Genomic DNA, 14,422 nt, shown 5'->3' with positions numbered 1-14,422 from the left:
CATTGGAACCTTCTTCTCTTGCAACTCCTTGCCATGCTATCGAGTATCTTTGGCAATGTAATGGAAGTTTTTGATGGAGAGCTGAAAAAGTTCTTGAGACTTTGCGGTCATGATGGGTTTGTGAGCTGATGGTGGATGGCTTGGGCATGATGTGTTCACGGTTCATGCTATTAGATTAACGGGAATTGGATGTGTTGATTATTCTAGTATAATGGAAATAAGACGGGTTCAATGCCGGAGGATAAAGAAAGGGGATGTGTTTAACAATTTGAAAGTGGAGTTTTGGTTTGGGAGGTGTACACGAGCCTTGATTATCAGTTGGTGTAGACATATTAGTGACAAACTGTTTGAAGGATGGTCGACAATTGTATTCTTTGAGCTGTATCCAGTAATTCTCAATGTTGGTGTGTACATGGATTCAACTATTTCATCAACTTTAGTCCATCATGAACTGTACAGTGTAGAGAGGGTGTTGAAGTTATGCATCAGAAGAACGTGCCCAGTTTATAATTGTTTTATTACGCTAGTCATTTCATGTATTTGACATAATTTATTTAGGTTGAGTTGGGTAACTTTCTATGGGAAGTATATAAGAGCCCCTTGGGCTATCACGTTGTATCCTTCTGGTCAGAGTGTATTGGAGCAATCTCAAGCTTGGCTTGTCAATCTTTCTTTGTTCTCTCTTTTTCACTCTCATGCATGTCTGCTACTGTGGTGTGTCGCATCTACGCTTCCGCATTGTGCTATTGTGACATCATCTTCTTTCTTCTCTTTCAGCATATACATGTGAAGCTTGGCTGATAATCTTGTTTATCCTATGCGTGTGTAACTGCTCTTAAGTTCTTGTTTGGGCTGGATTGATGTTTGGAGTCATTCTCACTAGATTCCAGATTGTGTAGTTCAATTATCACCACATACATTCTGTCATCAAGTGTGTTCTATTTTCATTATGACTGCTCAAATTGCTTATTATAGGGCTACAGGTATGAGCTCTGGTGTATTGCACGGGCAGCAGGCATACGTTATTGTGTGGTAAGCTTCAACTCTTGGAAATTTGAAGGAAAAACCAACTTTTTCCTAATTTCATAATGCGATTTTGGCAGTTGTATTGTGATACAGAGGTAGACACATGCAGGACATGGAATAGGGTGCGGTCAGAGCAAGAATCCTCCTCCTATGATAGCTCTATGTGCGTTGACTTTTGCTTTCAGTTTTCACAAACATGAAGCTAGACATTGAGGTGTGGTATACTCTGACGATGTTGATCATGCTTGCTCTTTCAATTTGTGTAGATTTGAAGATCTGGTTAGGCGCTTTGAGGAGCCAGATAGGAGGAACCGCTGGGATTCTCCATTATTCCATCTCAAGATCGGAGAAGGCATGATTCCGACCTTGCTTTGGTTTCGAAGTAACAGTTTACTTTTGTTTATTTGGCTTTGTATGTATGCAGAAACCATTGGTGATACTACCCCGGGTATACCGGAAGCTAGTGCGTTTCTGAAGGGTGTCAATGAGAGTGCTGGTAGAACATCCTTGCTGAAGCCAACGGTAGCCACCCAGAATGTATGCATCTGCGTGTTGTCATTGAGATTTTTTTCCCTCTTTTTCGCTTAGCATGTGGGCTTTGGATTTTATTGTTTTCAGGCACACGCTTCAAATACAAATTCCTTATATGAGCTTGATCGGGCAACCCAAGTAAGCTTCACTCCTGTTAGCAGCACGTTACATTCTTGATGAAGGGCACTGTTGAAATGCATAGTTCAAACTTTTTATTGGATAATGTAATGCAGGAGGTCATCAATGTTCTAGTAGAAGCTCAGGCTCAGGGTTTAGGGGGTGCTTTGGGAAGAGTTGATGTTGGAGAAGGCATACCTCTCATATCCTTTTCAATTCCGTAAGTGCAAGTTATGTCATTTTAGTAGCTTCATTTGATCAATATTTCTTAACATGATGTCTCCATACATTACTCTGCATCGCTCTGTGGGATTGGCCGAACTTAGACGGCATAGAAGAACTTTTATTAAGCTTGCTGGACAAACAAGTCTATCTGGGCCTCCACCCCCCTCAGACGCCATGAGTGCCAAGAGAATGTTTGCTGACTATCTGATGAGGGAGCTTTCATCATGACGATAAAAAAACAAGAGATCATAGTTTTGTTTTTCGACACAACAGAGGGCCCCACAGGGGGAGGTGCTTATCCCTTCCAAACAAGAGATCATAGTTTATTGCTTTGTAAATTGTTGTCATAGGTTTATCACCTCTATTTTGCAGAGAGTGATGACGGACATCTTGTGTGACAATCCAGAGCCTGAGAAGTGCAAGTTATTGCTTTCAAGTTCGACCACCTAATTTCTGCTCTTGATAAAGAGTCCTTCGATTACACCTACAAGATCATTGTTCACATATAGCAGAGAACATGCACATATTTGGCCCACTTTCAAATTCGAGCACTCGTCTTACCTCCATCTTACGGTTCCAAATAGACCAGTATATCTCATGAATGGTGTTCTAGGATATTCTTCTTTTTATTGTCAAGCAATACCAAGTTTGTTTTCCCCCTTTTGAGCTTTGGACAATTGCATTCATTTTTCATTTGAGGACTTGCATGCCATGTCCTTTAAATGCAAGAGTATGTGATTTCATCATACATGGTTGGCAGTGGGACTGGCCATATTGTGGCGTGAACAAAAGATACGTTAGGACTGATATTCAAGAGTGTTTCGCATTGAATGTGGCACTGGATGGATCATGGGAGGGTGGCAACGCCTCAGCTAAATCTCACATTTGCATGGGATATTGGATCAAAGGCCTCCATCAATCTAGGGCCCCGACATTAAGTGGGTGTCGTAGATCTTGTTGCAAAAGTGAACTCGGGTACCCGAGTTTGCTTTTGTAACCTAGTTTACTTCCCCTTGTGGCGATATGTTTGCTCGCCAAAACTCAAAGAAGAGGTCTACATTCCATGAATGGCGTGCGTGGGCGATGTGATTAGGACACATGGCTTTCATCCCCAGTTCGTCCCATGCTTGTGTTAGATACAACTGTGTGTTGCGATGTTGGGTTTGCATCATCCCCTAGTTTTGTTGTTGGCTTGTCGTACTCTCTTTTCAAGAATGTGCATTTTTGGAAGCAAAGAAATCTTTGTTTTCTTGATTACATAATAGACTCTTTAAGGAAATGGGGAAAGGAGAGGAGTGCCACTTCTTGGCTAAAGCTAATGGAGGATTAAAGAAACAGGCGGAAGGTGAAAAACAACAAAAAATTGTATAGAGACGGATCATGATGGGATTGTTTTTGGAATTGTGTGTGTGTGTGTGTGTGTGAGAGAGAGAGAGAGAGAGAGAGAGAGAGAGTAGCAAGCGTTGCAAAGCAAGGGCCGGTGGAGGAAAGTTCTGCTCTCTTTTTGGTGTCACTTCTTGTAACGTTACTTGATAGCAAGGTTTAGTCATATCTTTTTCCTGTCCGGGGATATTGTCTCTTGGAGAGCATTGATTGCCAAGGCTAAGAAGATTTGGACTCTAGTAATAATTTAGCTTCAATTTTGGATTTGATTAGCTACAGCTCATTTGTGGCTTTATAAGAGGTTTTCCACTATGAAATGTACCTAATAATAGATTATGGTGTAATGCTCCCATATCTACCAGCTACTCTAAAGAAGAAGACTCGTAAGTAGAAGCTTTTGGATCTCCCAAAGTATCAGCTCGAAGAAGAGTCTGTTCGAGAAGCCAAGATGCGAGGGATACACTATTGGAGAAACACCGTGTGGACATCTTCCATGGCCGGTTTAGAAATGTAGATAATTAGGTAGTAGAGTTGTAGATGATTCCAAAGGAAATCTATGATTTGGCAAGAGTCCCGAGCTTAGAGAAGCCCACCGCAAGCTTGGTCTATTGTCATGTTACTAAATGGAACCTTGTGGAGTGGACGTGCAAAGAGCCTATGAGCAAGAAGATGGAACAACAAGAGTCTCAGATTCCACTGGCCAAGCTACTGAAGTAAACATCACCAAGGAAATTGTGGTCGAGGCTCTAAAGCTTTCGCGACAGAAGGAGAATTCGTGAGATCATAACACATGCATGTAAGGAACCAAGCAATTTGGGTACCAAAAGCTTAGCTGCAAACCAACACTAAGCAGATTTGGGTGCCCACGCAACATTTAGATCAAACTACAAAAATCACCACAATCAGCTCCACAAACCCGACCAAACAAGATAAGTCATCACAGACTAAGGGGGTGTTGGTGCCAAAGAAGCAATTTGAAGGAACGCAACCAACCAAGTTGGTCTACAAGTGGTTACTCAAGACTACACCAGAGTCAAAGACACCAAGTGAAGTGGTCTATAGGTGGATACCAAATTTTTAGCAACAACAACAAAAACAACACCAACACCAACAACCAATCTCTCTACAAAATGTTTCATCAGAAACATATGGTTGTTCACCGAGGACGATCAAATAACGAGCAAAATTGCTCCAAGATCTACTCTTCAAGTGAGTTAACCAACAGGATACTTTGACATCTGTAGCCCTTGAGCAATCCGCTCAAGACCCTTCTCTTGCACAACATCGTGTTTTGAATTGCATTGACACCAATAGTGTGGTAGAGGCACTCAAGGCTATGCCAAAGGAAATCTATGATGTGGCATAGACTCCCGAGCTCAAATAAGCTTGATCTATTGCCATTTTACCAGATGGAACCTTGCGGACTAGACCTGTAGAAAGCCTATGAGCTATTGAGCTCAATCCAAGAAGATTAAATAACAAGAGTCTCAGATTTCACCGGCCAAGACATAGAAGTAAACATCAGAAAGGAGATAATGGCCGAGGCTCTAAGCTTCTGACAGAAGGAGAACCCATGAGATCAAAAGAAAAGAAGCGAACGGGGGTTATCACTCGCAACACCACTGTGGCTACATTTTAGGACATGATTTACAAGCCGACAGAGGAACCCACCTTCGCTATACGTGCCCCAACCATGCGGTGGCATTAGCTTTTACTACAACATTGAAGACGAAGTTATAAATGTCCATAGATCATGCATCATATGTGCTGAATACTCTCAAGGGCACCAAGAACTCCAGTGGAATTAGCTATTTGGGACCCCTGGAGGTCCTTACCAGAATTGCATACCATGAAAAGGGCATGATGGACAACCTACCACTTGCCCTGGACCAGAATGCTTGGCTGGTATAGCAGGCACAAAGAATGAAGAGCAAGAAGAGGAAGAGGAATCAGAACCTCTTATCAACTTGACATGACTTGCACTATGTTTTTCACCGTCCTTTGTTAGCAATATTCTTAGGACAAGCTCCAAGAAAATGCTGTAGGGATGCGTTGTAGCACGACCTAATCACAACCCACAAAATTGTCAAATCGTGGATCGGCAACCTGGCTAGGGCATGGAAGCACGAGCCTAAGATGTATAGCTATACAGGATTCAAGGGATCCTTCTACTCATCATAGAGAGAAGCCATGGAAAGGGCTTCTTCTAATCAACAACACATTCTTACTTGCTAATCACTTGCACACAATCATGTGGTTGAAATTAACCTCTCACATCAATCACTCTTATTTATAACTCTTAATCACACAACTACACAAGCATGCAATTAACATACCTACTCCGCATTAGTGTGTCCATTCCGGCACAACCCCTCAATGCGACTACGTATGCACACACACTAACTGCACCTTGTAGAGAGAGATAAAGAGAAGGAAGGCATAGCCCTCACACACCATGGCCAATGGTGTGAATAGAATAGATAAACTCTAAAAAGGGATTAGGAGATCTACCATCACACTAATACAATCTCACTCCACACAATCAAACAAAGAAGACTAATAAGAAAGAAAGTGTAATTGATTATTAGAAATCAAGAGCTACATGGGCATGGAAAGCCCATGAGCCTCATGACCATCCACTCTACAAAGAGGAGAACTCACCCAAGAATGACTACTCATTAAGCATAGGGCTCTGTTATAGCTTTGGGACTCAAACCCTTCAATTATGGGATAGAGTTGAGCTCTCTAGTGTAAACTCATACAACTTTGGAACTCCTACATGAGTCCAAGGTCCTATACAATGAAAATGAAATATTGTGTACTATAGCACATCCACAGCTTGGTGTATAATTGGTGTAGCCTGTGTTAGCCGCTGCTAACATTCCCCCCTTCCTAATTTGACGCATGTCCTCGTGTGCCGGTGAAGCAAGACACAGTGACATGGTAGAAAGCAAGTCCATGGAAGAAATGTTGAGCTACAAAACATAAGAACAAGTAATGAGCATCAAAAGCCACCAAGAATGAATAAAACATGAAGGACAAATGAACAATCATACAAAGTGATTTTTTTGCTTTTAAAAGATGGGTCAATCATAGTAAAAAACTAAACAACATAAAGCAAAAAAACACTTAAACTATTGTGAAGATTAACCACTTGAAATTTCAGTTTTATGCATGAAACACAAGCAATCAATTATGACCCTAAGCTAATGCAAGTTCATAAACCTACTAGCTTAAAAACTATGTGAACAATCTTAATAAATCATTCAAGTCTATCATGTCTACGGGCTATAAAAAAGCTCCTAATCTATTAGTATATTGTCATAGCTTTTGTCATTCATTGAAAAAAGTAAAGCACAATCACAAGGCTACCACCCCAAAGCAAGTCTAGGTGCGACTCTTGGCTCCTTGAACCTTCAAGAAGGTGTTCCAAAAGCCTACTAGCTTACCAAGGCGACGGCTAACCCCTATCAACCCAGGGCATCGGTTTAGAGCCTTGACCAAGCGATCCAAGGTGATTCCCCTCGCCTGCCAAGTGCCAATAAGGCACTAAGCCTCACATAGACACAACATAACATAAAGATTTTGATTTCATGTGTATAGTAGCATTTTTGCTACTTTTTCTTGACACTTTTTTGCTTCATTGTTTCAATTTTTATCACTTTTTAATTGCTTCCAACATGAGATGCTAATGGCAATTGGACTAAAGGACTAAAGCGTAATCATAACCCTAGGTCATGACAAAAATAAATGGAGTATTAAGACTATCACTAAGAGTCTAGGTCTAATGAAAAATGAACCTTCTAAGGTCAAGGCCAATTACATATGATTAGCACACATAAACCCTAATTTTTTGATGAGTTAATTTTCACAAAGCAAAGTGTTGAAACTTTAGGATACCTAGCTTTCGAACATGAAAAAACCATAGTTTAGAAGCAAAATTTCACTTAAGCCAAGCAAGAGAATGAAGAGATGAACAAAAGAGCCAAATCATGGAAGGATTACACCTTTTCATGCTCTTTGTGCATCCTTGAGCAAGTATCCCCTTTGTAGAGAAGCCTCTTGATCTTTTTATTTACAAAAGAAGTTGATTTGAAGCTAAGTGTGAACACAAGCTCCAAAGCCTTTTATTGAAATCCAAAAGCACACAAAGAAAACATTAATGAAAACCTAAAGCTAGGGTCTTGCATACCCAAATTTGCCAAAGGAAAAAAACCCAAGGGAAAAAAGTGCCTTTGGTTATGCATATGATGCTCTTTGAAAGCAAATTTATGCATACATAACAACAATGAGAGAGGTAAAATGCTTCTACATAAGCAAATTTTACAATTTTTACCATCTCTCATGCATGATTCAAAGTTGATTAGTTTCTAGCTATAATGAAATATGAAAAAACAAGCCAAGAGCTGAAAATAATGCAACTTATGAATGAAATGAAGTGGCTCTCGAAAGTTGAATTTTACAATTAAAAGCTTTCCAAAAAGTTGGCTAACACTAGCTCATATGAAATTTTACATTTTTAGAGCAATCTATGAGCTAGAGATGACTGCAACTTGATGAAATGAGAATGAATGTGAATGGCTCTCAATAGCCAAATTATGTATTTGAAAGCTCAAAAAAGTTGGCTAAACACTAGGTCAAAATGAAAACATTTTAACTTTTGACCAAGTATATTTTGCAATGATGACCCCTCCTTGGATCAATGAAAGCACACTCCTGTCCACACACTTCAAGATAAAGCTCAATTGTGAGTGTTTTTAAGCATTTGGTCTTTTAACACGAGCACTAAAACTTTCATGTTCAATGCTATCACATGGCCATTCAAGAAACCCAATTTAGTGCTGTGCAATGATTTTTGCATACATATTAAGCACCAAAAAAGTATAGAGCAATGCCAAGTTCAAATTCTAGTGCATTCTTCTTTCACAAAAGGATACTGCTCTCCCATGTTCATCCAAAAAAGCACGATTTTAGTGCCATGCAGGATTTTTTTACATTTAATTCAAGCACTGAAATGTAACAAGCAAGTCGAGTCCAAGCATATCGTATCTCGACCAAGCATCAATGCAATCTCAATGTTATTTCCAAAAGTGAAGCTCTCATGTGTGTCAAAAAGAGTTTTTCTTTGTAGTGCAAAGAGGATTTTATTACAATAAAGCCAAGCATTAGGTCATGCATAAGCAAATACTCACACAATCATCACCCAATTCGATGCTCATGTTACTCATACATAGCAAACTGGAGTAGAAAATAACGCACTCAAGATGTTTGCAACTTGTAACGCATGGCTCTTGATAGACAAATTTACAAATTATTTATTACTTATCCCCTTTGATGGCTTGCGCAACCTTCAAACTCATGTTCATTTTTTAGTGCTAGAAGTTTTTGATATAACACTAAAAAGATCATGGTTATCACAAATCTTACCTTGTTAGCACATTTTTTAGTGCTAGAAGTTTTTGATATAACACTAAAAAGATCATGGTTATCACAAATCTTACCTTGTTAGCACATTTCATGAAAAAATGTTACAAATCATAGCCATGAAAATGCACAAATTTAATCTTTCCTTATTTCATGAGCATATTTTATCAAAGAAGGTGAGGGGAAAAGAATATCCATTGTTTAAGAAATTTTGTCATTTTTGTGAGCTCGCCTTTCACAATTTAAAACTCAACAACCACATAGTAAGCATTGAACTTGTGCTTCCAAAAAATTTCATGAAACACAACTCTTTAGGTTAAGACAACTGCTCCTTTTCAAAGCTCTAAACGTTGCAAATTGATGGTAGATTCTCGGCCTTTCTTTTGATGGAGAGAAAGGTGGGATTGCACTCTAAAGGAGACTCCAATTATATCTTTTATTTTATTTTTTTCATTGATGGTAGCGAGTCTGCGACAATCTGTGTCTACAAAAAAAAACCACGAGGTGAATGATGAGCGAAAGTGTGTGTGTGTGTGTGTGTGTGTTGTGTGCTGCACCATTATCGGTAGTGGGCAGCGTGTGTAGTAAATGCAGCCCGTGTAGCATAGAGTTCGGAAATCAACAGCTGGCAGCAATTAGCGTGTATCTGTGTGGTGTGCACTGCATACTCAACGAAAATGTCTTGCTGAAAGCAATTGAGGCGAGCCATTGGTGGGGTCGAGTCAGACGAGCCTGAGAAATCAAAGGCTTTGCAAGCGGACGAGCTGTGAGGGTGTGTGTGTGTGTGTGTGTGTGTGTGTGTGTGTGTGTGTGTGTGTGTGTGTGTGTGTTCGTAAGGCGCCAAAATCGGCAGCAAGCACGTGCGTGTGTGTGATGGTGATGCCGCTTTGAAAACCCTGCAGGTGCCATAGCGAGACCAGGGTAGCTCGACAGCATGAGCGTGTGTGTGTGTTGTGTTGCAAAACGCCAAGGTGAGTGGGCCAACTTTTATGCGCCATAATCGGCATGGGTGGGGTGTGTGTGTTGTCTGCTAGCGAGTCAAGGCGGGGTGGACTCAGCGGGAGCTGCAGCTCCGTCACTTTGTGTGTGTGTTTGAGCCAGAGCATATGGTGTAGCGTGTGTGTGAGTGTTGACTCAGCGAGCAAGGCGGGGTGGGACCAGCGTGTTATGCCAAGCAAGTGGCCGAGTGTGTCACGCCAAGCCAGGCAAAAGGTTGCAAGCCAAACGGGACACGAGGCAGCAAATTGATTTGAAAGCGGCCGGCTTGCCAGTGTTAGGCAACAGCTTAGAAAAAGACAAGGCGATATATTTTCCTTTTCTTTCCATTAAAAATTCTCTCTTCAAGGGGATTTTCCCACGCTAAATGCATGTGTTCTAGTTTGAGTGTGCCGGTGAGATGCCGATTGAGTCCAAGGGCGCATCAAAAACAAAAAAAACATGTGAAAAAGGCACCCTTGACCAGTAGGCTGCAGACAACAGGTTTCAATGCCATGATTGAGCAACACAAGAAATGTTATATCAAAACTTTCTCTAAAGGAATTGATCCCAATTGTTGAGCATGATCGAATAATCATAAAAGCATATCTTCCTTTGAATGGTAATGGAATTGCACATATAAACGTTCAAGTCAATCAATTCATGCACAAAAAACTTCTCAAATTTGAAATCAAATTGAATCAATTCACAATGTTGGGAGATGCACACACTTAATGGATGCACATTCCTCAGCTTTACCCCAATCCAATTTGATATTTATTAATCATTGCAAAATTGCTCATATCTAACATCAAAATCATTCAAACCCCATTTAGATTTTGTCATTTACGGTTTGTATGGCTACGAACGCTTGATTATGGCACTTACAAATGCACCACGCAATGAATTTGTTTTTGCCATATCCAATGGAATTGGCATATAATTTAATGGCAATTCATAAAATCTTTCTCAATTATGCGCAATTGAGTCATTCCTCTCAATTGATTTGATGACACACAAACAAATGTTTAGGTCTATTAAATCATTATGATTAGATGATCAACATCAATCATTCATTTCAATTTGGATAGATAATGCCATTGGCTATGCGTACACATTAGTGCATTTTTTCCATGTTCATCAAATTGATTCATCATTAGCATGGAAATACACTAAAAATCTACACACTTAAATACCGATTGAGTGATCTATCCCAATTTCCCAAGCCAATTGTGACACACATATCAAATATTTAGCCAAATTAATCATCATAATTGGTAAAAAATACCAATTACTCATTCAAGGACCGGATTGCACATGCCATTGAGTAGACACACACACCCAAATTTAGGCCAAAATTTTATGCAAAAAATTACATCAATTTCACATTGCAATGCACAAATTCCACATTGCATCAATTCCACATTGCAATGGACAAATTGCAAACTCAATCAAGCATAAGTGAATGCATGCATGCTCAATTTCTAAAAAATTAAACTATTTTCACCCAATCAAGCAATGCACACACTCAAAAATTAAGCACAAATGATCGAATTTTTCGCAATTGGAAATGAATTTAAACTTATACCTAATGATTGCACATACTTTTCATGAACATTTCACAATCAAAAACCATTTAGGTGTCCCAATTGACCATCAATCATAGTGGTCATGGATGGGCACACACACTCAATTTTTGCCCATTTTTTTTGGCAATTAGGCTTATCCAATGATTGAATTAGCCTAGCATACACATCAATTACATGATTGCATACTCATGTATCATCAATTCCATCAATTTTTACATATGCACACATTCGAGATTAGGTGCACACACACTTGAAATTTTTGACAGTTTTTTCCCTCTTTGGTGTATGCACACACACAATGATTTTTATGCACACACATGAATTCTTGATGAAAATTAAGCATTATTTGGATACACCCAAGTTCATTAGTCACAATTTGACTATCAGTTCATTCCAAGTGTATCAAATTATGTGCAAAGTGTAGGTCAATTTGTGTTACACACCTAATTTTAGCAAATGATTAACAAATTGAATCACATTGATCAATCAAAAATTGACATAACAAGTGAGTGCACTTACATTGTAATTACACTCCAAGCTATTCCTTTGCTCCATGCAAAGTCGCATCATGGCACACACAAATGTGTGCACCATCAATTCGGCTCCAAAATTGACCATTTGTAGGTCAAAAAATCACACACTCAAATCATCAAATCAGGCATAAATTAGCACAATTAACTTGATTAGAGTGATGATTCCACCTCTTGCAAGGGGATTTCACATACTTTACACTTCAAATGTTAATGGTTAGGTTAACATGGTTAGTAAAAATTAGCATGGAAAGAAGCGAAATTAGCAAGGATTAGCATGAAATTAGTGAAATTGGGGGTGGAATTGGGGGTTTGGGGTATTCACAACTCAACATTAGCATCAATTCTTGCACAACATTATCAAATCAAACCAAAAAATGAGTTACACACACTCAAAAATCGAGAAATTAGTAATGAAATTACTCTATTCTACACATCCTAAACTCACTAGCTTAGGTTATCGATCCTTGGCAACGGCGCCAAATGTATGGATGCGTTGTAGCACGACTTAATCGCAACCCACAAAATTGTCAAATCGTGGATCGGCAACCCAGTTAGGGCATGGAAGCACGAGCCTAAGATGTACAAACATAGAGGATTCAAGGGATCCTTCTACTCATCATAGAGAGAAGCCATGGAAAGGGCTTCCTCTAATCAACAACACATTCCTACTTACTAATCACTTTCACACAATCATGTGGTTGAAATTAACCTCTCACATCAATCACTCTTATTCACAACTCTTAATCACACAACTACACAAGCATGTAATTAACATACCTACTCCGCATTAGTGTGTCCATTCCGGCACAACCCCTCAATGCGACTACGTATGCACACACACTAACCGCACCTTGTAGAGAGAGATGAAGAGAAGGAAGGCATAGCCCTCACACACCATGGCCAATGGTGTGGATAGAATATATAAACTCAAAAAAGGGATTAAGAGATCTACCATCACACTAATACAATCTCACTCCACACAATTAAACAAAGAAGACTAATAAGAAAGAAAGTGTAATTAATTATTAGAAATCAAGAGCTACATGGGCATGGAAAGCCCATGAGCCTCATGACCATCCACTCTACAAAGAGGAAAACTCACCCAAGAATGACTACTCGTTAAGCATCGGGCTCTTTTATAGCTTTGGGCCTCAAACCCTTCAACTATGGGATAGAGTTGAGCTCTCTAGCCTAGACTCATACAACTTTGGAACTCCTACATGAGCCCAAGGCCCTATACAATGAAAATGAAATTTTGTGCACTATAGCACATCCACAACTTGGTGTATAATTGGTGTAGCCTGTGTTAGCCTGTATAATTGGTGTATAATTGGTGTAGCCTATATAAATGCCCACTGTTCCTTTTGCATTGAATACAATAAGCCTCAACTAGCCCAGCATTCTTATCAGGCTCTGGAAAATCATTTTTCCAACGGTCATCCGATCCACAATTACGACAATGTGCTCTTCTTGGTTTTGGAATCTGTTTGCCAATGGGTGGCCTAGCTCCTTGGTTTGCAATAAAGGAAACCGGTGTTGCCTCTGGAGGTGCTTGATAAACTGTTTCCCCATGATAGAAGTTGATTGAATATACCACTTGTCTTATACTACTATGGTTGATGAACTAGTCTTATTGTAGGATATAACCGGCACTAGGGCCTGCTCTTCCACTTGTCCTTTAGGAAACATGTATTGTCACAACATTATTTTTTGGTAGGGGTGGTTGCTGGCCTAGCACTGGCTGTGGCCTTTGGGTGGCTCTCTGCATTTGCCCCATGTTAGGTGGATACCTATACATTGGTTGTCCTTGTTGTCTCATTGCTACATACTTGACATTTCCATCATATTTTGGCTTGTAATAACACTCATTCGTCTCATGGTTTGTCCATTCACACCAATGGCACACCACTTAGGTGGTCTAGCTTGTTCCATAGGTTTCCCTTGTGGTGGACCTAGTCCTTGCCATCACGTTGACATCTTTTGCATGTTGCTCATCATATCATTCATACACTTGAGAATGTTTTTGATAGCATTCACAGGAGCTTCCACAGTAGGTCCTACCTATGCTGGCACAATAGATATGGTGCACTCTCTCTATGTGTCCTTAACACAACTTTCTTCATTGAAGATCTCACAGCCCCAAGTCTATAGCATCTAGAATGTATGCTTCCCAAGTGGTATGCTTCTTGATATACAAAATAGCATGAAACTCTTTATTGATTAAGCCTTCTAGAAATAATGAGATAAGTCTCTTCTCGGTTCGAATTTCCAACTCCGGACATTGGTCGATGTATTGCTTCATTCGACTTACACAATTTCTTACAGTCTCTCCTTGTTTTTGTTTAAAGCTGTAGATTTGTGCTACTGTACTGTGCTTGATTTCCATGTTTAAACAAACAGCAACAAGTATCATAGCTAATGTCAATAGATCTACAATGGATCTAGGAAGTATGGTCTAAAACCAAGTTAAATACGTATCTTCCAGCGTCATTCCAAAACCTTCAAACTGAGTATAAAATTCTGTTGTTGTCTTTGCTCCTAGTAATTCAATTAGGCCTTTCTCCACGTTCTTAAAAATATACATGATTTTCAAGAGTGTCAGCTGCTCTGGTTTAGCAT

At 39.7% G+C, this 14,422-nt stretch overlaps 1 protein-coding gene across 4 annotated transcripts in view; it reads left to right on the top strand.

The window, feature by feature from the left end:
- Positions 1-2,559, top strand: part of DRL1 (KTI12-like, chromatin associated protein) — a 63,356-nt gene extending 60,797 nt beyond the window's left edge. For 2 of the 4 annotated variants that reach the window (XM_086506913.1, XM_086506911.1), the window contains exons 3-9: positions 976-1,032; positions 1,104-1,189; positions 1,293-1,378; positions 1,451-1,563; positions 1,645-1,695; positions 1,791-1,879; positions 1,965-2,559. In XM_086506913.1, the coding sequence (XP_086363039.1) occupies positions 976-1,032; positions 1,104-1,189; positions 1,293-1,378; positions 1,451-1,563; positions 1,645-1,695; positions 1,791-1,879; positions 1,965-2,127 (645 nt within the window). In that variant the 3' untranslated portion in view covers positions 2,128-2,559. The remainder of the gene's footprint in view (positions 1-975; positions 1,033-1,103; positions 1,190-1,292; positions 1,379-1,450; positions 1,564-1,644; positions 1,696-1,790; positions 1,880-1,964) is intronic. The other 2 variants (XM_086506912.1, XM_086506914.1) reach the window with 2 other exon arrangements.
- The last annotated feature ends 11,863 nt before the right edge of the window (positions 2,560-14,422 follow it).

This window comes from Adiantum capillus-veneris, chromosome 30 (assembly GCF_014529385.1).
Source record: "Adiantum capillus-veneris isolate H3 chromosome 30, ASM1452938v2, whole genome shotgun sequence".
In the NCBI taxonomy this organism is placed as follows: Eukaryota; Viridiplantae; Streptophyta; class Polypodiopsida; order Polypodiales; family Pteridaceae; genus Adiantum; species Adiantum capillus-veneris.
This window is presented reverse-complemented; position numbering and strand designations above follow the sequence as displayed.